Source organism: Xenopus laevis, chromosome 1S (assembly GCF_017654675.1).
Source record: "Xenopus laevis strain J_2021 chromosome 1S, Xenopus_laevis_v10.1, whole genome shotgun sequence".
Classification (NCBI taxonomy): domain Eukaryota; kingdom Metazoa; phylum Chordata; class Amphibia; order Anura; family Pipidae; genus Xenopus; species Xenopus laevis.
In genome coordinates, this window is record NC_054372.1 from 93,596,479 (window position 1) to 93,622,683 (window position 26,205).

The following is a 26,205-nucleotide window of genomic DNA, read 5'->3' on the forward strand; positions in this document are numbered from 1 at the left end:
GGGCCAGGCATCAAAATGATATCAGATACCATTGGTATTAATAGTGAAGAAAGATAATATATATATAAAAGTACAGTCTTGTTTTCAGAACCAGTGGCAACACTTTTCTAGAAAAAAATACCAGCCTTCCTATATTTGTATAATTTTTACTGGACAGGGCGCAGCCCTACAGACTGTTGTTTCAATAAGGATGTACTCACTTTTGCATGGAAGCATTAAACACAGATGAAATGTGTCCTGATGTGTTCTACTTGCATTTGGCACTTCCCTGTGGTAGGATCAGTACGACGTCATTGGCAAGTAACCGTGTCCATGGCAGGCCCAGATTAGCTGCCCCCAGCCAGAACAACACCACCTATACAACAAACTTGCAGGCTCAATCCTCCCAATTTAAACATAATTGCCAGTTTCCTCCTTTCCTCCAAAGAGGCAATACTATACTCTGTGTGGCCTGGAGTGGTTCCTAAGCTAGTGTCTTTTTTTTTTTTTTTTTGATTTATATTAAATCACCTCAAAACACATTTTCAACAACATGCGTTTTTCAGCATGTAGGATTCTTTTCCAACATGCACTCATTGTTCTCATTGAGAATTTGGACGCCATATTTAAAATATGCTGCATATTTACACAAAGTGTGGTTTCAAACGTGCAGATCCCGTAGAGTCTATTGATCTGGTAGTTTCCTGACATATTGGCGTTTCTGCTAAAAAACGCCAATACTGGTGTCCTGTGGCGGATTTCAGCTTGCAAGCGCCCTGTGGGAATTGCCATAGTGCGTTTTCCATTAGTTTCAGTGGTAGTGCAGTTTATGCGTATTTACGCCTGGCTGTTCTTTTTTAAAAAATGCAACGTAAAAACGCCACGTCTGGCCTTGCTCTTAGCAGAGAGCCCAGAACAGCTAACAGGTGCAAATAATATACTTTGTAACAATTTTGAGACACAAAAAAAACTGTTTAGATCAGGAGAAATATTTTCAAACTTTCATAACCTGCCAAATTTTGTAAAATGAACATGGTAATTAGGGGGTGTGGTCACAGAAAGGGCGTGGTCAAAAAATCTCACTGTTCTACGTGAGAAAAAAATATTTTGTCCATCTTTTTACTTTCAAAATGTTTGGAGGTATGTAAAACAAGCCTGTCTTGTTCACAATTAATAATAAACCCGACAACGCGGCAAAATGGAATGGCCCTTCCACATCAAAGCCACGACCTTGCTGCTAAGTAAGCCGACGTCAAATGAAGGCATGACGTCAAATATACCAAGAAATTTGAGAAGGAATCTATCCTAAATACCACGCCCTCTCTGTCAATCACGTGGTTTTCAGTGGGTGGAGAGCATAGTCAGCTGAGTCGCAGCCATTTTGTGAGTCCGTGTCCAGTGACAGGAGATTCCGGCGGGGCCGGCCTGGTTCTGGAGATATGGCGCTCCGGATAGTAAAAGGCAGTATTGACCGTATGTTTGATAAGAACTTGCAGGACTTGGTGAGGGGTATCCGGAACCATAAGGAAGATGAGGTGAGAGGGTAGAAAACGAAAGCTGTTACGTTGGGTGGGGGGGGCACTTGGTGACAGAGGTATACATTGGGTACATGCATGAGAATAAAGCAGTAGTATAAGGAAGTGGTGAGCGTTCCCCAGGTAAGAGAAAAAAAGCATGTGACATTTTGTGGGGGTTGTGAATATCTGTCTATAAAGGAGTGTACCTGCAGAACTGGGACTAGTGATGGTGGTGGAGGGGCTGATTGGCATTTTCAGGTCACCAGGAGCCATTGTAAATGTGACAAATACCAGCTGAAGTGTCTGTACCAAGTGATTTCTCTCTTCTCCGATTCAGGACTTCCATACAGAAGTGACAATCGCTGTGCCAGAGTGAGCAAACCATACAATCCTAAAGCAATAATGCACTCACAACTCCATTCCACTTGTCTGAATGGAATAGTTAAAAAGGCACCATCCTGTGATCTCTAGAATAGTCATTGTCTCATGGCACACAGTATTTTGGTTTTTTTTTTTGTACAAGTCTTAACACAGGGCTGCATGTGCATGCCCTGTGACTGCTAGTACTAATTGGACTCATTTGTGCACAACGTGTAGCTCTTTATTCCTAGGAAGAAAACCTTCTCAAATTTGCCTCTAAAAAACATTCTCTCTGTTTACCCATGCCACCATCATTTAATCATTATTAAACTGGAAAAACTAAAAAACAAGAAGGACCAGCAGTTCTAAACCTTAGTGGGGGAGCATCATTTATACAGTTCATATATGTGATTTTTAGGCTGGGCTCATAATGGAGTAATGCTTTACTTTTCAGAGGCAGTGTTAGTGTATGCTGTTCTGTTGTACTCATAATGTCTGTCTGCAGCAGTAATGTTTAACTTAGTCTGCTTACAGTTTTGGTTGTGTTGAAAGTCTCTGTGTACCTGACAGCTTTTGGGCAGTTATTGCATGATGGATGCTGTAATTGAACAATTAGTTTTAAAGTCATAAAGGCCCTTAAATGGAAGCTACAGACTTGTATATGAAGCATCTCTATAAAGTCAGCCAATACCATAGAGCTTCTAAATGAACTTCTAGATTGAGAAGTCTTGTGACACGAGGAATTTGCTTTCTTGGTGTGCCCCTTCAACTTAGTGTCTCCTTTTTTTTTTTTTTTGTTCATCCCCCATTGCTGCTGTCTTGTGAGCGTTCACTTAAAGGGCTAATAGGCAGTTTCTTTTGTGTTTCACCTACTCCACCATCATAACAGTGGCTGAGAGGATCACTAATCTTGTACAGCTCTAAAGGTCTGTTTGGCTGTACATTTTGTTTGTGTGCCTCCAAGAAATTAAAAAATCAGCACCTTCTTTGAGACCACTGGGAGCAACATCTAAAGGTGGCCATAGACTTTACAATTACAATCTTTCCTGGAAAATATCTTTCCAGGATTTTTTGTTTCAATACACACGTGTAGAGCTGAATCGTCCAATATACAGGTAGAACAAATAAAATTCCACCTGTATCTGACGATTCAGCACTAACAATGACCAATGTTCGGATGCCTTGAAAGGCACCCAATCAAAATTTTTTGGCCAGCCCAATCATCGAGCCAACCAATATCTAAGTCTTCTGCCGATATTGGTTGACTTGTTTCCCACCATACACGCACCGAATAGAGTATAAAAATTTGTTTTTGTACAATGTTATCGGAACATCTATGGCTACCTATACACGCACTGAATATTGTACGAAAATTTGTTTTGTACAATATTATTGGTTCATGTAAGGGCACATTTAGGGCTGAAACACACTGTGCGGCTTCTTCAGATACAACGCGATGAGAGGAAGCAGATGCAACGATATGCGCCGTGTATAATGTAACTAATAGGAATGTTGGACGTACAAGCTGCGTGCATCCGACACAACTGTCTGATGCAAACGCCGCATGTTGCGTCTACATCCGACAGTTGTGTCGGATGCATGCAGCTTGTAGGTCCGACATTCCTATTACTTAATATTCAGCACATCAGTCTTGTCGCATCTGCTTCCTCTCATCACGTCTGATCAGTAGGAGCCGCACCGTGTGGTTCAGGCCTTGGGGTTAAGACACCCGGAGCTACTTAGTAGCAGCTACCTGTTATGGCTACAAAATGCCAGACAATATACTACCATAGACAATACAGAGAAATACCTCTGCTAAAACACACGTAGATACAGTTATCCGTAATTATCATCATTGTCTATTTTTATAGGCGTGACAAATAGCTGCTGCAAGTAACTCTGTGGCTTTTCCCTAAGGGGTTGGTGAGCAACATGCTCATGAGCCACTGGTTGGGGGACCACTGCTATAGAAAATATTAAAGGGACACTTATTCTGAGTAATGTTAGTGTAACTGTGCCACATGTGCCATTTTGGTTTGGTTTTGTTTCTTTTAAAGGGGATAAAAACATGCAGCCATATTTTAGTAGATGTTTTATCGTTTCTTTTATCTTATGGTTTTTGTAATATAAATAATTTTTTAGGGCTCTAGAGCAATCTAGATGTATCTTTTTCCAGCTGCTACCAATACCGTTTTGCAGTAGTGCTTTGAAAATCATTGAGTATTGCTAAAATCATCCAATAGAATAAATCCTCTCAGAACACGGCATGAGTAACCAAGTGTATTTGCTTTTTAGGCACACAATAAAATTAGTATTGAGGAACCTACTGAGTCAGTAACTGCATCTTGATGGACAGATACCTATTAGGCAGGCTTAAAAATGCAATCAAGCAAGGACCACATCAGTCTGTTTATGCATATATGAACCTATGAGTCTGTCCGATTATAATATGATTGTTTGCTTGCGGGCTGCTGTCATTATTGTGCTAAAGCAGCTCAGTGCACTTATTGTAACACTTACTGGCACTGCTGTGGCTGTTTGTCACCAATGCATCTATAGCAGCACGTGCAGTAGAGGCTTGTCTCACTGATCAGCCTATCCGTAGAAGAAACTTTATACAGTGGTGGGATATCAATTGAGCAGGAAACTCAAAGCTTGTGTTCTTGTGCAAAGGCGATACAATGGAAAGTATGTTGGTTAGGGGTATAATAGTGAATTTAAACTGCTTAAAAAAATGTTTATTTATTGCTTATAATCTGATGTGGAGGTTTTTATATTTATTTTTGTTTGTGGCTGGTGCATATGTGTATAGGTTACACAAAATGTATGCGTGCGGGCGTATGAACATCAGCAAAGAGATATTTATATATGATTTATTATACGTAGCTTAAGTTAATAAGCTACGGTTGATATATCGGTTGATACACTGCTTGTTTAAAAACAGGCCAACACGTACTTTTTAAAGGAGTTAATATTCAAGCAAATCGCTATCATGTGACTTGAAGTTTAAAACATTTTTTTAAAACAATTTGCAACTGGTAGTAAGTGCAATGGTGAAGCTATGTTGTTTATGTTGAAAGGGAATATAATAGGGGGACACTGCATTTGGTGCATGCACCAGCTGAAACTAAGGTTAACAAAAGCAGAATGAAACCCAAAAGTCAATGCACTCCCCTTCCAAATCTCACTAGAGACTAGATGACCAAATGCATGCACAGTTGAAGCCAGGACTAGATTGCCAAAAAGAGCCTGGGAGAGGAAGCCTCTATGTAGTTGTATTACTTTTCTGTACCAACATTATCATAGTGCAGGAAATAGTGTCAGGGGCTTTAAAATAGTCATTAAAGGGGAACTAAAGTTTAAAATAGAATAATGCTAGAAATACTGTATTTTGTGTACTAAACATAAACATGAACTTACTGCACCAGAAGCCTTATAAAACAAATGATTTATGCTTTCAAAGTTGGCCACAGGGGGTCACCATCTTGTAACTATGTTAAACATCTTTGCAAGACCAAGACTATGCACATGCTGAGTGTGGTCTGGGCAGCTGCTTAGGGATCGTCATAAATTATCAAAACAGCACAAGTTAGATAATATCTGCCAGAAGCCGATACAGCAAGACTGATTAATAATCAGAATATGTAGCCTGCACTCGGCCCTGTGTTGTCAGGTAATCAAATGTGGAGTTTATAGTTTTTGTATTGTTTAATACATACTTTCTCCAACTCTGAAGAACCCGTGGCTGCAGCAAAATTATCCTCCAAATAGAATGCCAGTTTATTTATTTAAATCTGGCTCCATAATCTTTGTCCCTGTAGTTGGAAACAGTAAGGAGGATGTAAAGACAAAAATAAAATCCAATGCGAATCTCTGCACAGTCGCCGACTTTTCTACACAGGGAAACAAACAAAGCTGCTTGAGTTCTGAACGGTTGGGAAGTAAGGTGGGGGGTTGCCCCCTGCCTTTTGAAAGTATGATTGTGTCCCTGCAGAGCAGCTAGGATGTTTCCTATCCACATCAGTAAGAGCAAGTAAAACGAATGGGAAATTTCACTGAATACAGTCAGGTTTCTTATAAAAATGGTACACATTTTTTAATAGGTTTCTTTTTCAAGTAAAAATGGGATTTTAGTTTTTTACCTTTACATCCCCTTTAAGGGCTATGGCAAAAGTGGTGATTCTGGATGTTTTATCTACCTGCCAATTAATACGTCTGTTTTACAGGTGTCTGGATCGGCAGAATCAATCTGCATTTATTTCAATGGCAATGTGCATTGTACTATATGCCCACCTACAAAACTATTAATCACCCTGAGAATATTAAGATGATTTTTCAGGTGCTGGATAAACGTAGGTAGGTTTTGTGTTTCTTTAGTTTAGAGTTACAATAACTGACACGGCACACTGTGGAAAACCTTCCAGGAACTTACTGCATTCTCCTGGTTTAGAGCACAAACTATGAATGTATGGTTTGCTGTTCACCCAAATCTAAAATGCTTAACTACTGTTTGAGTTGCTATGCATTGCAAATAAAAAGTCTTGCATTTTCCCTAGGGAATTTCTGCCTGTAGTTTCTTTTTATGTATATATAATTAAGAGGAGGCTTGTATTTTAGCGAAGTAAAGGTCCAAGCATTTTTATTCTGTAGATTCTCTATTCTGTTTTTTTCCAGTATATTTGATAAACTGTTCAAAAGCTCCCAGCTTCCCACAGAAGGTGTAATTTTGTGTAATTGTTTTTATTGGTATTAATACAATTATAATTTGTTTCTGTCAAGCTCCTATTATATTTAATCACCTACAGAATTGAAATATATTTATACATCAGATGCTTCCTTTACTGTTTATGGAACAGATTGTGATATTTATGCAAGGTTTGTAAATTAAACAAGGTCTTGTAGAAGAAACACTGCAAAATACTCTTTGCAGTGCATGACGTGGCAAAGTAAACATTGCAAAAAGAGAATATCTTTAGCCTTGTGATTAGGGTTGCATAGTCTTATATAATTGTATTATTTGTTTATAACAATTCACAATTTTTTATGGGTATTATTGTGGCCCAAGCCTTTTATGGGCACATGGTGAAGTCATGGAGAAAAAATGAAAAGCCCATAACATGTTCAGCTTCGTGCTTTGCAAAGGCATTTTATCATGGGTAGGTAAAGAGACTGGTCAAAGAGCCGTAAGGTATTCCTCTAGAACAGTATGTCCTTAGCAACAGAATAACAGCAGATGTTCTATGGTCAAAGCTGATCATAATTATAGAATTTTCTTTGTCTTTTTATGTAGTGGCAGTAGATTGTACAGTTGGCCATATGTGGGCCAAAAAAAAGGTGTCGAATTTTTAGGCTTGGTGAGCAGCATATTGGACCATTATTATGATTGGACCAAACTATTTTATCAGACCGATATCGCCCAGCTCAATGTGGACATTGACCATGTGGACATCAGGGAAAGATCCACTCGTTTGGCAACCTCACCAGACGAGCAGATCTTTGGATATATGGCCAGCTATAGCTTGATGGCACTTGAATGCTTAAATGATAATTATCTATTTTAACAAATTATTTTATATATCATAAACTGTTACAATAGATGGTACATTATGTGGTTCACGCATCTGTTTATTTTGATTCATCTAAGCCTCTTTATCTTGCTCACTTTCACTGTTTAGATAGATACAGACACAGGGTTTGTATTTGGGTCAACAAGTCACAATGTATTATTTTTGTGCCTTTCAAATAAGTGCCATGTCACATGGGGAGATTGGTCACCCGCATTTTGCATTAATTTTGACCTGAGCACACCATTTTTAAAAACTGTGCACAAAACATTTTTTTTGCAAACATAATGGAGAAGGAATGAGAGGTAATATTGGTCACCCACAGTTATATCTGCACTAATGAAAATTCGTACACACCGGCAATAAAGTAAATCACTGTTGGGAAAACATACGCCGTGCAAGGAAACTTCAGATGACTCCTGGAAACGAAGCCCCATGTATCTTTATTGCTGGTGGGAAAGCATTTCATGAGATGCCAGCGCAGATTTAACCGCGGGTGACTTATCTCCATGTCTGCCCTTACTTAAAGGTGGTGACAAACAGTGGCCAAGCAACTAATCTCCCCGAAATGCCTTCCCGCTGGCAAGAATGTGAATCGCTGGCGGGATAACTTCAGTATCGCTTCGGTTTTCCGAAGTCACTCGCAGTTTCCTCATGAGGCAACTTTGGAAGACGAAACGATATGTATGCTATCCCGCCGGCAAGAATGAGAATCGCAGAATCAAAGGCATTTGGGGAAATAAGTCGACCACAGTAGAGTAGATTTTGTCGCTTGACGACTAATCTCCCTGTGTGCCACCACTCTAAAAAAAAACAAATGCTCTGTAAAGCTACAGATGTATAGTTACTGCTACTTTGTATTACTTATCTTTCTATTCAGACCCTCTCCTATTCATATTCCTGTCTCTTATTCAAATCAATGCATTGTTGCTAGGGTAATTGGGACCCTAGCAACCAGATTGCTGAAATAGCAAACTAGAAAGCTGCTGAATAAAAATCGAAATAATAAAAAATGAAAACCAATATTCATATCACTCTCTACGTTATACTAAAAGATAATTAAAAGGTGAACAACCCCTTTAAGAGTGGTGACACACGGGGAGATTTAACTTTTATAGTACATTCTTGGGCTGCACAACCCTTAGAATGACCTAGAACAATGAAAGGGGAGGCTCAACCTGAATGTCATTTAGGGTTGTGATTATGAGAGAATGCTTGTTTTCTAGATATGTGTGAAAACTTAGCTTGATGGTTATTTAGGATGTTATATGGGGCGAAAAGCTGTTTTATGTGTTCTGCGAACTGTGGCTGAATGACCTAGATCTTATAATACACAACAGCCATGAATATACTGTAAATTGTGCTCAGTGATGTAATGTGTCTCACTGAAACTCGTGTATTATAATAAAGTTTCCTGCTGTTGTAGAATATGAAGATATTAGAAATCACCTTAAAGTTTCATGGCCTGAATAAAAACCCTTGATTTTTGATTAGTTGGCCTTTAGAGTACATTACTCTCTGTAATATTTAATAAAAATATTTTACAAATGATTAGTAAACCATTTGGGTTGTATATAGTTTTCATTGCCATTTAAAGAAAATATTTTTGCTGTTTATAATAGATTCGTTCAGTTTTCTTCTTTCAGTTTATGGTTTATTTTAAGACTATTTGTGGATTATGTTAAGATTCTATACCTATTGTACAATAGACATAGTGGGCCTTATTTAGTAATGAAAGTACTTAAAGGGGATAGTTCATTTTAATATGCGATTAAATGTCTGATAAGCAACTTTTCCTTGTTTTCCTCTGCTTTGCTCTTGTCTCTTTCCAGCTATGAAATGGGGGTAACTGACCTCAGACTCCAAAAAACTATTGTTCTGCGAGGCTGCAAATGTAATGTTATTATTTATGTCTCTCTGCAAAAACATATTTAACAAAAAAGTTTATTTGGAGGTGAATAACCCCTTTTAATGTCAGTGTTGTTATTCATAGCAACTGGGTTTTATTAGTCGCTGCAAGTCAAGTTGCTATGTTTAACTACATATGTTTTATGATTATAGGGAGGAGAGAGTTAGCAAACCTGTACCAATCAGAAGAGGATTGTACAATATTGGGATATACCCTTTTCTGCCTATCATTAGTTGCCACCATGTAATGTAGCCCTTTAACCTTATAATATTTGTAATTCCTTATAAACTATATAGTATTTTATTTTTCAGAATTAAAAGGGATAGGTAGAAATCTAAACACTGAACATACCTTTTGCCTTTTGTTTTAACCATGAAAATCTGTGGTTTGTTTTTGTTATTCCTTGAGCTGAACAAGTCAAAACAGGGAAATTGCCGCTACTCTGGGTTTTGTCTTTGTGAGATTGATAAACAGAAGTCCATTATGTATTGCTATTCAGTTTAAGCACTGCATTTCAAAACAGCATCACATTCTAAAAGGGGCCCTACTACTGCTTTATAAAGGGGAGTAATTGTGCTCTAGTCCAGGGGACACCAACTTTTTTATATGTTAGCCATTCAAATGTAAAAAGAGTTGGGGAGCAACACAAGCTTAAAAAAAGTTCCTGTGATTAGCTGTTTGACAGCCCCTATGTGAACTGACACTTACAGTAGGCTCTATTTGGCAGTACACCTAGTTTTTATGCAACCAAAACTTGCCTCTAAATCAGGAATTGAAAAATAAGCACCTGCTTTGAGGCCACTTTGAGCAACATCCAAGGGTTGGTGAGACACGTGTTGCTCATGAGCCACTGGTTGGGGACCACTACTCTAGTCCCTTTAATCTATACCCATTTTAATACGGAACATTATATTGTTGGCCTGCTGCTTACTGGCATACCCTTTTCATTGAACCTCATGCTGAAAAAGAGGGCATTCTGCATCTCTAAAGAACATTGGTATAACTATGATACACAAATATAATGTTAATGGCGAGCACTCCCAGGATTAGAAAGGGGGGAAAAAAATTAATTTTTTGAGAAATATGAATTACGGAATGGCTGTCTCCCATAGACTCCATTTTATCCAAATAATCCAAATTTTAAAAAATTATTTCCTTTTTTTCTCCGTAACAATAAAACAGTAGCTTGTACTTGATCCAAACTAAGATATCATTAATGCTTATTGGAAGCAAAACCAGGCTATTAGGTTTATTTAATGTTTAAATGAATTTCTAGTAGACTTCAGGCATGAAGACCCAAATTACAGAAAGGTACGTTATCAGGAAAACCCCAGGTCCCAGGCATTCTGGATAACAGGTCCCATACCTGTATAAGTATACAGAGGGAATGCACACGCAATAAAGAAAATAATACTTAGTAAACAAAGGTGGTATTTTAAAAATTGTCGTTTATATAGTGTATAGCAAACCTATATGCATCAGACAAACTGGTATATCATGCACAACAGTATTAGCACAACTATATACATACCACCAAGATCAAGGCAAAAAGGGACAAACCACAGGGAGCAGATACACTTGCAAATGATGAGAACACCCCAACGTTTCGGCACTATAGCCTTTGTCAAGGGATCACTATATTAAAGAGAATTTTTTAAATACCACCTTTGTTTACGAAGTATTATTTTCTTTATTGAGTGTGCATCCCCTCTCTATTTGTATAACTATCATACAACAGGCCTCCCCACTCACCAGAAACAAAATTGCAATAACCTAACCCATGTTTCCTGGAACTCCTGTTTGGACTTATTATAGGAGGTATTTTGGACCATTCCATCTTATTTTTTATTCTTGTTTAGTGGCAGTACATTCCACCTATTCTATCATACATTGCTTACATAACATACTATACCAATGGAGTTTTCCATCTTACAAATGGCTTTAAGGGTTTCTATTTGGGACAACTAATATAAAAATATATCTATAGCAATGAGACCTTACTCAATGTCCCATAATTTGTAGCTTTCTGATAATAGATCTTGTACCTGTATGCATGTTACTTGAAAATGTATGTGTTGAATAAAGATGGTGTTACACCAAGAGCTTATATAGAAAGAAAGCAGACTAAATACTTTTTTTTTTTTGTTGTTTTTGCTTTTAATATTTGAGTATTACCAGATTTTTATTTTGTCAGAATACAGGTGTGAGGCTTGTACTGTACATCATATTAACTTATTAACCATTTTGGCTATTTATGATTCTTTCAGATGGATTTAATATTATGCAGCTAGAATGGAGTGTGGTGGGATGGGAGTGTTTCTGTAAAGCTTTGACATGTTTTATATTTACTTGATGAGCTCTGTAGAGATTAAAAATAGAATAATAAAATTTCTGTAATTGTGACCAAACTCACTACGGTTACAATTTGTTTTAAAATCACTTTAATATATTTGCATGCTCAAGACCTTTATAGTGTTCAAAAATAATATATTTTTAAATAGCAACACCTCCACATTTCTCTTCATAATATTATTTATCACCTTTTGAGTATAAATTTTTTGCTATGGAAGTTCTCTCTTATGATTTTTACTACTCTTCTTTTCTCTTCACAGTGTGTACTCTAACAAAGTTAAGTGGTAGCATAGTATAGTATAATATAATTTAAAGTGGACCTGTCACCCAGACACAAAAAGTTTTATAATTAAATGCACTTTTAAATTAAACATGAGATCCAAAGCATTCATAGCTGTTGTAAGCTTATTTAAAAATCTCAGCTGTCAATCAAATATTGCCTGCCCCTCCTCTATGCCCTAGCCATAGAGGTGGGGCAGACAATTACTTTCACTTTCCACTCAGCACTTCCTAAATGTCTCTGCTCTCTACACAATCCCCCATTGTCTTCACAGTTTCATTGTGTAGCCAGGGCATGGAGATGGACATCAGGTCCCCCATTCTGGTGCACAAACAAGATTCTGAGATGATACAAGGCTTGTCTTAATAACAGTGTCCACAAAATGGCTCCTGCCTGCTTGATAAAATTATGAATTCCCAGACCGAAGGAAACACGATTCAAATAATTTATATAGTGTAATTAAAGTTCATTTTGCTTGACTAATGTGATAAAACAGGATTTTGAATAATTTTTTTGGGTGACGGGTCCCCTTTAATGTTACATACTATAATTATTCAAAATCAAAGGCATTAATGTCTACCTAGAACTATAATTCAGTTTCACTTTTGGTATAGATCTCCCCTTTTTTTCCCTCTCTGACTTCTCTTCCCATTCAGTAGTTCTCATTAAAATTGTTACGTTAAATATTTGATGACCTCTTGGCCTTGCACAGGGAACAAATGTCATCCAATATAACACGCAGAGATCCAGTTCCTTGCTGTTATTTTTTAACTCGCCTAATAATATAGTTCATTGATTAAAACATGTTCCGTGTTTATTAACCTTTTAGCAGTTTTATAGCATTTCAAGCAAGACAATTACAAAGCACCGAACCACCTTATTTCAACCTATAGCTGATCATAAAGTATTTTCTTAGTCAGTAAGTCCATAGTTACAGAGGACCATACTTTAATAAGGAAATGGTGCCACAGTTGCAGTATGTGTTTGTGGATTGGCACCATTAGTCTACGCGGTCAACAATGCCTGATGAAATTATTCAAAATAAAAGCTTTCAAGGGCACTCCAAATAATCAATATAAAGGCTAAAAAACCCTACAAAGATCCATTGTTAAGACCTAAATGGCAGTAAAATAGAAAAAATACAAAGCATTACAAAGCAGCTTGCATGTATTGCACTTCATGCCCTGCTTTTAAAAGACTATAATATAAAACTATTCAATAATAATTTAGCTCCAACATATTTCACAGCTTACAGTCTGAGGTCCCTATTATATTAAAGGAACAGTTCAGTGTAAAAGTAAAAACTGGGTAAATAGGCTGTGCAATATAAAAAATGTTTCTAATAGGCTGTATGTCTTAAAATAATAGCCAGAAGTTAGTCAGCGACTTCAAGGGGGCCACATGGGACATAACTGTTCAGTGAGTTTGAAATGTCAAACGCAATAAGCTGGTTAAGGATTAACCCTTTAAGTGCCAGCAGAATTTCACATTTTGGTTACGCGAAATGCCAGCCGTTTTTGAAACATTTTGTGCTCTCTCACTTTAGGGGCATTTTCTGAGGGGAAACCTATAGTTTACCTAGGAAAACTATACATTGTTTTTTTCGGGAGAAACTGAGCTTTCTAAATCTGCCTGAGTTTTCATGTATTTCCACCTGTGCAAAAAAATTTATAGTACTAAATACCAAAAAAAAATGAAAAATTACCATTTTTCATCGTATATCAATTTATACCAGAAAAATATTTCATGTTACGGATGAAAATCCAACTGATTTGGAAAGCCTTATGTCTCTTGAATGTGCCAATACCAGATATGTATAGTTTTAGGGAGATTTAGGATTTCTGTACAGCAAAAACTCCCGGCAGTATATTACCGAATTTTGAAAGCACTAAGGCAGAAAACGGCATGCTTTAGATTCCAAGGCAAAAAATCCTGAAACCGTAGGTTTACCCCAGAAAACCATACATTTTTGAAAAGTACACATTCTGCCTATTACAAAATGGGTAACTATGTCTCTCTACTCCCAACTACCAAACATAAAAGCTTGTCTGAACATAGCGGTTTTTCAAAAAAAAATTCAAAATTCAGAAAAATCATTTCAAAGGTTTTATTTTGCTGCTCCGCATATCCCAAACTATATTAGGTACCAAGAAAAAGCACCTGAAATATGATTGCCAGGGGTCCACTGAACAGTTTGATACCCATTATGCATAGGTTTACCAAAGTATCTGGCATTTAGAGACACCAATATGAAGTTAGCACATCCAAATTGTTCAGGACTTTACTTCAGCTACTGAGAAATCAACACATTGACTGCATTTTTTGTGGGGTAAAAACACAGAAATATATGTTTACCCCCCAAACCCATATATTTTTGGAAAGTACACATTCTACTGAAGCTAAAATGGGTACCCATGCCTTTCTGCTCCAAACTACTGAGTCGCAAGGCTTTCCCAAAATTGTCTGTTTTGGTGAAATATCTGAAAATTGCCTCAAACCTTCAACTTCCCAGCACCATATCGCCCATGTATCATTACGTACTAAGAAAAAGCACCCTAAATATGATTGCCAGGGTTCCTCTGAACATTTTGGTAGTCATTGTTCATAAGTTTACCAAAGTATCTGGCATTTAGAGGCCCCAAAATGAAGTTAGCGCATACAAACAGTCCCGTGGGTAACTTCAGCAAATGAAAGATCAACACATTTACTGCATTTTTGTGGGGTAAAAACACAGGAATATATGTTTACCCCCCAAAACCCATATATTTTTGGAAAGTACACATTCTACCGAATCTAAAATGGGTACCCATGCCTTTCTGCTCCAAACTACTGAGTCGCAAGGCTTTCCCACAATTGTCGGTTTTGGTGAAATATCTGAAAATTGCCTCAAAAATTCAACTTCTCAGCACCATATCACCCATGTATCGTTACGCACCAAGAAAAAGCACCCTAAATATGATTGCCAGGGTTCCTCCAAACAGTTTGGTGGCCATTGTTCATAGGTTTACCAAAGTATCTGGCATTTAGAGGCCCCAAAATGAAGTTAGCGCATACAAATAGTCCTGTGGGTAACTTCATCTAATGAAAAATCAACACATTGACTGCATTTTTGTGGGGTAAAAACACAGAAATATCTGTTTACCCCCCAAACCCATATATTTTTGGAAAGTACACATTCTACTGAATCTAAAATGGGTACTTCATGCCTTTCTGCTCCAAACTACTGAGTCGCAAGGCTTTCCCAAAGTTGTCGGTTTTGGTGAAATATCTGAAAATTGCCTCAAAGCTTCAACTTCCCAGCACCATATCACCCATGTGTCATTACGTACTAAGAAAAAGCACCCTAAATATGATTGCCAGGGTTCCTCTGAACATTTTGGTGGCCATTGTTCATAAGTTTACCAAAGTATCTGGCATTTAGAGGCCCCAAAATGAAGTTAGCGCATACAAACAGTCCCGTGGGTAACTTCAGCTAATGAAAAATCAACACATTGACTGCATTTTTGTGGGGTAAAAACACAGAAATATATGTTTACCCCCCAAAACCCATATATTTTTGGAAAGTACACATTCTACAGTATCTAAAATGGGTACCCATGCCTTTCTGCTCCAAACTACTGAGTCGCAAGGCTTTCCCACAATTGTCGGTTTTGGTGAAATATCTGAAAATTGCCTCAAAGCTTCAACTTCTCAGCACCATATCACCCATGTATCGTTATGTACTAAGAAAAAGCACCCTAAATATGATTGCCAGGGTTCCTCCAAACAGTTTGGTGGCCATTGTTCATAGGTTTACCAAAGTATCTGGCATTTAGAGGCCCCAAAATGAAGTTAGCGCATACAAATAGTCCTGTGGGTAACTTCATCTAATGAAAAATCAACACATTGACTGCATTTTTGTGGGGTAAAAACACAGAAATATGTGTTTACCCCCCAAACCCATATATTTTTGGAAAGTACACATTCTACTGAATCTAAAATGGGTACCCATGCCTTTCTGCTCCAAACTACTGAGTCGCAAGGCTTTCCCACAATTGTCGGTTTTGGTGAAATATCTGAAAATTGCCTCAAAGCTTCAACTTCTCAGCACCATATCACCCATGTATCGTTATGCACCAAGAAAAAGCACCCTAAATATGATTGCCAGGGTTCCTCCGAACAGTTTGGTGGCCATTGTTCATAGGTTTACCAAAGTAACTGGCATTTAGGGGCCCCAAAATGAAGTTAGTGCATACAAATAGTCCTGTGGGTAACTTCAGCTAATGAAAGAGCAACACATTGACTGCATTTTTGTGGGGTAAAAACACAGAAATATATGTTTACCCCCCAAACCCATACATTTTTGGAAAGTACACATTCTACAGAATCTAAAATGGGTACCCATGCCTTTCTGCTCCAAACTACTGAGTCGCAAGGCTTTCCCACAATTGTCGGTTTTGGTGAAATATCTGAAAATTGCCTCAAAGCTTCAACTTCTCAGCACCATATCACCCATTTATCGTTATGCACCAAGAAAAAGCACCCTAAATATGATTGCCAGGGTTCCTCCGAACAGTTTGGTGGCCATTGTTCATAGGTTTACCAAAGTATATGGCATTTAGAGGCCCCAAAATGAAGTTAGCACATACAAATTGTCCTGTGGGTAACTTCAGCTAATGAAAAATCAACACATTGACTGCATTTTTGTGGGGTAAAAACACAGAAATATATGTTTACCCCCCCAACCCCATATATTTTTGGAAAGTACACATTCTACAGAATCTAAAATGGGTACCCATGCCTTTCTGCTCCAAACTACTGAGTCGCAAGGCTTTGCCAAATTTGGCGGTTTGGGTGAAATATCTGGAAATTGCCTCAAAGCTTCAACTTTCCAGCATCGTATTGTCCATGTATCATTACCAGCATAAAGCATCCTAAAAATAAACATAGGTGTCTACTAAACAGTTTGATGCCCAATGTGCATAGATATACCAAACTATGTGGCGCACAGAGACCCCCAAATGACAATATGTATAGACATTTTCACCGCTGACGCGCTGGCTGCTGCAATATAACCACCCGGTGTGTGTATTATGCGACATTAGACCACCTAACAGTACAGAGACCCCAGAAAACCATATATTTTCAGAAAGTACACATTCTGACGAATCCAATATGGGTAAATAAGTGTTTCTACTGCAAACTGCCAAACTGCAAAGCAATGCTGAACGTAACGTTTTTTATCAAATTTCTGAAAATCGTCACAAAGCTTGAATTTTACCCCATTATATGCCCCACATTTCGTAACTTATCAGCATAAAACATCCTAAATATGAACGCCAGGGGTCTACTGAACACTTTGATGCCCAATATGCATAGATATACCAAACTATGTGGCGCACAGAGACCCCCAAATGACAATAGTGTATATACATTTTCACGGCTGACGCGCGCTGGTTGCTGCAATATAAGCACCTGGTGTGTGTATTATGCAACATTAGACCCCCCTAACAGTACAGAGACCCCAGAAAACCATATATTTTCAGAAAGTACACATTCTGACGAATCCAGTATGGGTAAATAAGTGTTTCTACTGCAAACTGCCAAACTGCAAAGCAATGCTGAACATAACGGTTTTTATCAAATTTCTGAAAATTGTCAGAAAGCTTGAATTTTACCCCATTATATGCCCCACATTTCGTAACGTATCAGCATAAAACATCCTAAATATGAACACCAGGTGTCTACTGAACACTTTGATGCCCAATATGCATAGATATACCAAACTATGTGGCGCACAGAGACCCCCAAATGGATATATAGAATATAAAATTTACAAGGCAAAACAAAATAAGGCAGTAAAGAGTGAAATGCAAAAAAATCCAATAAAACCACAAAAATCAATGTTTTTTTTTTCCAGACTAGTGTTATCGGCCGTCAGAATCACAGTTTGAATATTTTAGCTGGGCCAAACAGGTTATACGGCTAGAAACAAGTGAACACAACATATGCAGAGCTGAAAATGCAATAAAATGGCTAAAAATTCAATAAAATGGCTAAAAATGCACCAAAATACCCAAAATTGCAATATAATCACCGAAATAACATACAAAAGGTATTGCACAGTACGGTTAGCGAATACGCTATTCGTAATGGCAATAAAAAAAATTTTTCAGCCAAAAAAAGAGACGATGCGATAAGAAAAAAAAAAAAAAAAGCCACAATGCCATGTATGTGCGTGTGTACAAATGGTAAATTACATGTTATGTGCGCGTGTGTGCGTGTGCACGTGTGTGTAAGTGCAGTGAGTGTAAGTGACCCCCCCAATCCCCAAAAATGTATGTGTAAGTGTGTGTAAGTGTGAATCTAAGTGTGTATTACTGTAATAAGTGTGTGTAATTGTTGCACTAACCTGAAAAAATCGCTGGAGACTGTTGCAGGCGATCAGGAAGAGCCCCTGGAAGACATCTGCGTCGTGGTTCCTGTCTCTGTGCTGTGGGGGTGGAGATCGACGACGCAGTGCAGGCTGCAGCAGCAGGACACGTAAGTGACACGTGCCTGCTGCTGTTTTTGGGCCCCTGGGCGATCGCGCCCCAGGGGCCACTCGATCCCCTGCTCTGCTCGTTGCCTAGGGGCAGGGGATCGAAGCGGAACGGAGCGAGCGGCTCTAACAGCCGCTCCTCCGCTCCAGAACCCGGAAGTGCTGCAGAATGTAGAATCTACGTTCTGTGGCATTTCAAGTTACTTTTCCACAGAACGTAGATTCTACGTTCTGTGGCACTTAAAGGGTTAATTACAGTCATATGAAAAAGTTTGGGAACCCCTCTTAATTCTTTGGAGTTTTGTTTATCATTAGCTGAGCTCTCAAAGTAGCAACTTTCTTTTAATATATAACATGGCTTATGGAAACTGTAGCATTTCAGCAGTGACATAAAGTTTATTGGATTAACAGAAAATATATAATATACATCATAACAAAATCAGACAGGTGCATAAATTTGGGCACCCCAACAAATATTACATCAATAGTTAGTTGAACCTCCTTTTGCAAATGTAACACTCTAGACACCTCCTATAGCATTTGATGAGTGTCTGGATTCTGGATGGCGGTATTTTTGACCAATCGACCATAAAAATCTCTCCAGTTCAGTTAAATTTGATGGCTGCCGAGCACGGACAACCTGCTTCAAATAATCCCATAGATTTTCGATGATATTCAAGTTGGTGGACTGTGACGGCCATTCCAGAATATTGTACTTCTCCCTCTGCATAAATGCCTTTGTAGATTTTGAAGTGTGTTTAGGGTTATTGTCTTGTTGGAGTATACAACCCCTGCGTAACTTCAACTTTGTGACTGATACTTCAACATTATCCTGAAGAGTTTGTTGATATTCGGTTGAATTCATCCAACCTTTGACTTTAACAAGGGCCCCAGTCCCTGAACTAGCCACACAGCATGATGGAACCTCCACCAAATTTGACAGTAGGTAGCAGGTGTTTTTCTTGGAATTCGGTGCTCTTCTTCCGCCATGCGTAACACTTTTTGTTATAACAAAATAACTAAATTTTTGTCTCATAAATCCAAAGGACTTTGTTACAAAATTACTGTGGCTTGTCTAAATGAGCTTTTGCATACAACAAGAAACTCTGTTTGTGGCATGAGTGCAGAAAGGGCTTGTTGCTCATCACCCTGCCATACAGATGTTCTTTGTGCAAATTGCACTGAATTGTAGAACGATGTACAGATACACCATCTGCAGCAAGATGTTCTTGCAGGTCTTTGGAGGTGATTTTTGAGTTGTCTATAACCATTCTCACAATCCTCCACATATGCTGCTCCTGTATTTCTCTTGGCCTGCCAGATCTGGGTTGAAACAGTTGAAACTGACAGTTTAAACCTCTTGAGATAGCTTTTTTTTTTTTTTTTTTTTGTAGCCTTGCCCTAAACCATGATACTGAGCAATCTTTGTTTTTAGATCTTTTAAGAGTTGCTTTGAGGATCCCATGCTGTCACTCTTCAGAGGAGAGTCAAACAGAAGCACAACTTGCAATAAGCCACCTTAAATACATTTTCTCTCGATTGGACACACTTGCCTATGAAGTTTGGTGTTGCCAGTAATCAGTATTGAGCAGTTACATGCATTCAAATTACCCACATTTTTGCACAGCCAGTTTTTCACATTTGATGGAACTGGAATACTGCTTCAATAAAGATCTTTGTTCAGCAAACACCCCAGTACTCAGATGTTCCTGGGAAATGAAAGACATACCACTTTTATATTTTTTTGTTGAAAGTGGAGTAAATTATTATGCAGGCTAAGGGGGTGGCAGTGGGTTTCCAAACTTTTTCATATGACTGTATATCTTAGTTTGGATCTAGTACAAGCTACTGTTTTATTTGTACAGAGATAAAGGAAATCGTTTTTAAAATTTGAATGATTTGGATAAAATGGAATCTATGGGAGACTTTCCATAATTCGGAGCTTTCTGGATAACAGGTTTTCGTATAACAGATCCAGTACCTGTATAACAATTACACGATGTGTAAAATTTACTCCAGTGGTGTGAAAAACTATTTGCCCCCTTCCTGATTTCTTATTCTTTTGCATGTTTGTCACACTTAAATGTTTCTGCTCATCAAAAACCGTTAACTATTAGTCAAAGATAACATAATTGAACACAAAATGCAGTTTTTAAATGAAGGTTTACGTTAAGGGAGAAAAAAAACTCCAAATCTACATGGGCCTGTGTGAAAAAGTGATTGCCCCCCTTGTTAAAAAATGACTTAACTGTGGTTTATCACACCTGAGTTCAATTTCAAAGGTTATAAAGCCATTTATAAAGCTTTGGGACTCCAGCGAACCACAGTGAGAGCCATTATCCACAAATGGCAAAAACATGGAACAGTGGTGAACCTTCCCAGGAGTGGCCGGCCGACCAAAATTACCCCAAGAGCGTAGAGACAACTCATCCGAGAGGCCACAAAAGACCCCAGGACAACATCTAAAGAACTGCAGGCCTCACTTGCCTCAATTAAGGTCAGTGTTCACGACTCCACCATAAGAAAGAGACTGGGCAAAAACGGCCTGCATGGCAGATTTCCAAGGCGCAAACCACTTTTAAGCAAAAAGAACATTAAGGCTCGTCTCAATTTTGCTAAAAAACATCTCAATGATTGCCAAGACTTTTGGGAAAATACCTTGTGGACCGACGAGACAAAAGTTGAACTTTTTGGAAGGTGCGCGTCCCGTTACATCTGGTGTAAAAGTAACACAGCATTTCAGAAAAAGAACATCATACCAACAGTAAAATATGGTGGTGGTAGTGTGATGGTCTGGGGTTGTTTTGCTGCTTCAGGACCTGGAAGACTTGCTGTGATAGATGGAACCAGGAATTCTACTGTCTACCAAAAAATCCTGAAGGAGAATGTCCGGCCATCTGTTCCTCAACTCAAGCTGAAGCGATCTTGGGTGCTGCAGCAGGACAATGACCCAAAACACACCAGTAAATCCACCTCTGAATGGCTGAAGAAAAACAAAATGAAGACTTTGGAGTGGCCTAGTCAAAGTCCTGACCTGAATCCTATTGAGATGTTGTGGCATGACCTTAAAAAGGCGGTTCATGCTAGAAAACCCTCAAATAAAGCTGAATTACAACAATTCTGCAAAGATGAGTGGGCCAAAATTCCTCCAGACCGCTGTAAAAGACTCGTTGCAAGTTATCGCAAACGCTTATTGCTGCTAAGGGTGGCCCAACCAGTTATTAGGTTCAGGGGGCAATTACTTTTTCACACAGGTTTGGATTTCTTTTCTCCCTAAATAATAAAAACCCTCATTTAAAAACTGCATTTTGTGTTTACTTGTGTTATCTTTGACTAATAGTTAAATGTGTTTGATGATCAGAAACATTTTGTGTGACAAACATGCAAAAGAATAAGAAATCAGGAAGGGGGCAAATAGTTTTTCACACCACTGTACATCTTTCAGGAACAAACTATACTTTTTATATATTGCGTTCTATTGGGGTATTACATTTTGTTATTATTTTTATTTATTGTAAATTTTATTTGGGATGTGTTCATTGGTTGAAAATATGTCTTGCTAAAATACTTGGATTCATTGCTTCTACTTATTTTTTTCCCCCCAGGCAAAATACATCTCTCACTGCATTGATGAAATCAAACAGGAGTTAAAGCAGGACAACATTGCAGTGAAGGCCAATGCAGTCTGCAAGTTGACTTATGTGAGTATTCCCTGTAGCATGTAGCAAACCTGGGTCATCCATCTCAGTTTCATGCAACCATGCTATGTAATAAACTCTTACCTGAACCTTTGCATTAGCACTGTATTGTAACCTAGCTATTTACCTAATAATTATTTATTAGTCATTGATCTTTTCTTCATTTGGCCCTTGACGGAAAACAATTGTACTTTGAGAATGAACTTTGTAGGCAACTGTGGAGAGGTAAGACTAATGCTATCCCTTATGATAAAATGCTGCTCTGTGTGAAAGGGAAGCACAAGCAGCTATCCCATGCTGTTAATGGACCAGTATCTCTTGTAGGTCTCAATATTTTTTCCTGGCTTGAGGCGTGCTTAGCAGGCAGTTTCTGCAGCAAGCACAAAGCAAACACATGCTGTTCCTGACTTTCTCAATTAGACATGATTTACAACATAAGCCGAATATACATTGTGTCTGCAATGCCAGCTGTTTCGGGCAACAATTATTTACATTGCGTATGAGGAACAATTTTTTTTGCAGTCTGCCCCTACTCTTTTTTTTTTTTCTCCCCCCCCGCTAAAGTGGACTTTACCTGTTTATCAACTTTCTTAACGTATATTTCCGTAGTCCCCAACCATTTTTACCCGTGAGCCACATTCAAACATAAAAAAAAGTTGGAGAGCAATATATGAAAACACAAAGCTTGCCTTCAAGCCTGGAATTCAAAAATAAGCACCTGCTTTGAGACCACTGGAAACAACATCCAAGGGGTCGGAGAGCAACATGTTGCTCACAAGCCACTGATTGGGGATTACTTGTGTATATAGTAATGCTTTAAAAAAGTTAACCATAAGCCGTTTCAAATGTGCCCAATCCATATTAGGGACAATAGGACATATTGTGAGAAAGATACTAAAAATGTTATCCCCTTTAATCAAATCAGGGATTGCTTGTTCCTATATTACAATTTACTTAAGATAACCTACTACATCAGACATTCCTGATGGCCAGGAAGTTATGCTCATCTGTAAACAGACCCGAGCTATAGTGATGACAAAGTAGTGGCAGAACTGACACATTCATGCATGCACACACACACACACACTCCTGGCAAGATTACATATTTAACTAATTCTGTAAGTGAAAATTGGTAAGCTATTGCAGGAATAAGTGTATTAAAGTAATTGTGGCATTTGTAGAGGTTTGCAAAACTAATCATTGTTGTAGTGACCTGTTTTGCTGAAAATGTGCCAATTGAATTGCAAATCTATGGGCAACAATTTTTTCACTCGCAAAATTTTTTTCAGCCACTGCAGTCTATGGGTGTCTTTTTTGCAGCAAAAATGTTTTCTTATCACTAGGCCTTAACAACCATTAGGAGCTGTGGTCCATTTACAACCACAGATCTTAAGAAAGTCTCTAACACCCCAAACTTTGGACTGCCACTCAACAACCATGGATTTCTTGAAGCAACGGACAAAAGGAACTGAAATTGTAGCTAAGTGATGCCTACAAAGCAGGGAGAGGCTATATAATGGTTGCAAAACCCTTCCTCTCACAAATTCTGCTGTCAGTAATGTCTTTAGAAATGGCATTTATGGGAAACTGTGATGGTTAATGCAAGGTCTGGACAAGAAAGCCATCAGAGAGAACTGCTCATGTGTTGGACAAAAAGTAAAACCTGCATACAACAGCAAAGGACCTGCAGGAACATTTTGCTGCCCCAAGAATGGAATTTTAATTTTCACAGTGCAGCTTTGCTTGCACAAATATGATCAGAAAAAAAGAACCATCAGGTGGAAGCCTGATCTATGATGTCATCATAAATGTCAAAGTCCAAGGTGTGAAAAAAGCCACAGGCATTTTGGAAACAAATGCTGTAAACTAATGAATTAAATAATGAACGGTTTGTGCAAAGTCACCATAGGTTTGTTTGGAGAAAAAAGGAACAACTTTTCATAAAACCAAGTGCCACAGGAAATATTGTGAGGCACATTTATATTTAAGGTCGAATTTTGATTTCATGTGTTTTTTTAAAACTGCCATAAATTTGAAATTCGACCAATCGAAGTTCATTATTGAAATTGAATTCAAATCAAATTCAATCAAACTCGATTTGAGTTTTTTCTCTCCAAAAGAAACTGGAAGGCTGCAAACAGCTCCAAATTGATCAGCAATTCGGCACGTTTTAGGTGGTGAATAGTTGAATTTGAATTCTTAAAGGGCCAGAATATGATAAATATCGAATTCAAGTTTTTTTAAAAAAAACTCGATTCAAATTTGGATAATTCCCTTGTCGAATTTTCAATTTGACCCATGATAAATCTGCCCCTGTGTGTATAGTTTATAGAATGGATTGCAATAAATTTCAGCACAATTTGGATGCCAATCTGAAGCAGTCACCCAAGAAGTAGGAGCTAAAAGTGACAAGAAAATTATCCTAAACATACCTCAAGTTTTTTTTTTAAATAACATTACTACACTTGCTTCAAAATTCCTTACAGCAAGGATTGCAAGTCTCTTAACTGAATATAAAAAGGCATTTACAAGCTGTAGTTTGTGATAATAAGGGTGCTACTAAAAACTGACTTATTACAGTGTCCAAACATTTTGCAGTCTTGCAACACTTACATTTTATTTCATAGAAACGAAAAAAAAAAAAAAATATCTGAGCACTAACATACATTTGGGGGAATGTAATATGTTGCACAAAAAAAACTTTCGCAAAGACCATTGTGAATGTCAGCAGCTGTGTTTGTGTCCTTTTTGACCGATTACACACTTCCTCGCAAAGTTTTGCACCAAATGACTTTTGCGAACATTCGCATTGTATGTAATAAAATTTCGCTATCACATAGCATATATTGAGACAAAATATTTATTGAAACAACACTAACCTTTGCTTAGCGATATAAATAATATTTTTATGGTATAATACTGGGTAAAGAATTTCCATTTTGTCCAATGAGGCTGAAATCAACATTTAAAGTGAAACTTTAGAGCAAAAAACATCAGAATGTAAAAAAACACAAGGCAAAGCAAAAGAAACTGCACTATGAAAGATCAAAATAACTACTTAATAATTGATTGGTGTATTGTTGCCATTGGGGGATAAAATGTATCATATTTCTAGGACAAATAAAAGCCACCACTAGCTTGGTAAACTTCCCCTATGGTTCAAGCTTGCAAATTTACCTTTACAACATGGAACATTCCTGATAATACAGCAGCAACTTGAAACTCTGTTGTTTGTTCAGACAATACAGTAAACCACTCATTTAATTAAATTATCAGGAAACAAAAAAGAGAGATTTACGTGCATGTTGCACTGTGGTATATTGCTTTTGTAAAGCAATTTTTTTTTTTTTTTACACATAAACATTCCATAAACTGTAACTGAAAAACGTAAATAAAAACCATGGCCCTTTAAAAAGAAAAATACATTCACTCATATAATAGTAGACAGAAAGTATGAAGGACACTTTTTAAAGGAAAACTATACTCCCCAAACAATGTAGGTCTCTATAAAAAGATATTGCATAAAACAGCTCATATGTAAAATCCTGCTTCATGTAAATAAACCATTTTCATAATAATAATATACTTTTCTAGTAGTATGTGCCGTTGGGTAATCATAAATAGAAAATAGCCATTTTAAAAAATAAGGGCCGCCCCCTGGGATCGTAGGATTCACTGTACTCACAAACATACCAACAAACCATAAATGTAAGGTCACATGAGCCAATTAACAGACAGAGTTGTGTCTTTTGCTTCCACACTTCTTCCTGTTACAGTTAGAGTTGAAGTATTTCTGGTCAGGTGATCTCTGAGGCAGCACACAGACCATCACGAAATGGTGGCTCAAGGCAAGAGATGTAAAAGGGCTAAATTTATTTAAATATATAGACCAGTTTCTTTAATATGCCACTTAATATGATATGAACTATCTGTTGCTTAAGTGTTCATTTTGGGGGTATAGTTTTTCCTTTAATTGATGTTCCTTTGCAATGTTAAAAATGGTTAAAGCCAATACTTTCAATGACT

The 26,205-nt window shown here is 37.8% G+C and overlaps 1 protein-coding gene across 1 annotated transcript in view; it reads left to right on the top strand.

Annotated features, from left to right (window-relative positions):
* Positions 1 to 1,312: 1,312 nt before the first annotated feature.
* The window catches only part of ap3d1.S (adaptor related protein complex 3 subunit delta 1 S homeolog), an 80,413-nt gene continuing 55,520 nt past the window's right edge, over positions 1,313 to 26,205 (top strand). The window contains exons 1-2 of the mRNA XM_018243643.2: positions 1,313 to 1,514; positions 22,087 to 22,182. Coding sequence (XP_018099132.1) covers positions 1,419 to 1,514; positions 22,087 to 22,182 — 192 coding nt within the window. The 5' untranslated portion in view covers positions 1,313 to 1,418. The remainder of the gene's footprint in view (positions 1,515 to 22,086; positions 22,183 to 26,205) is intronic.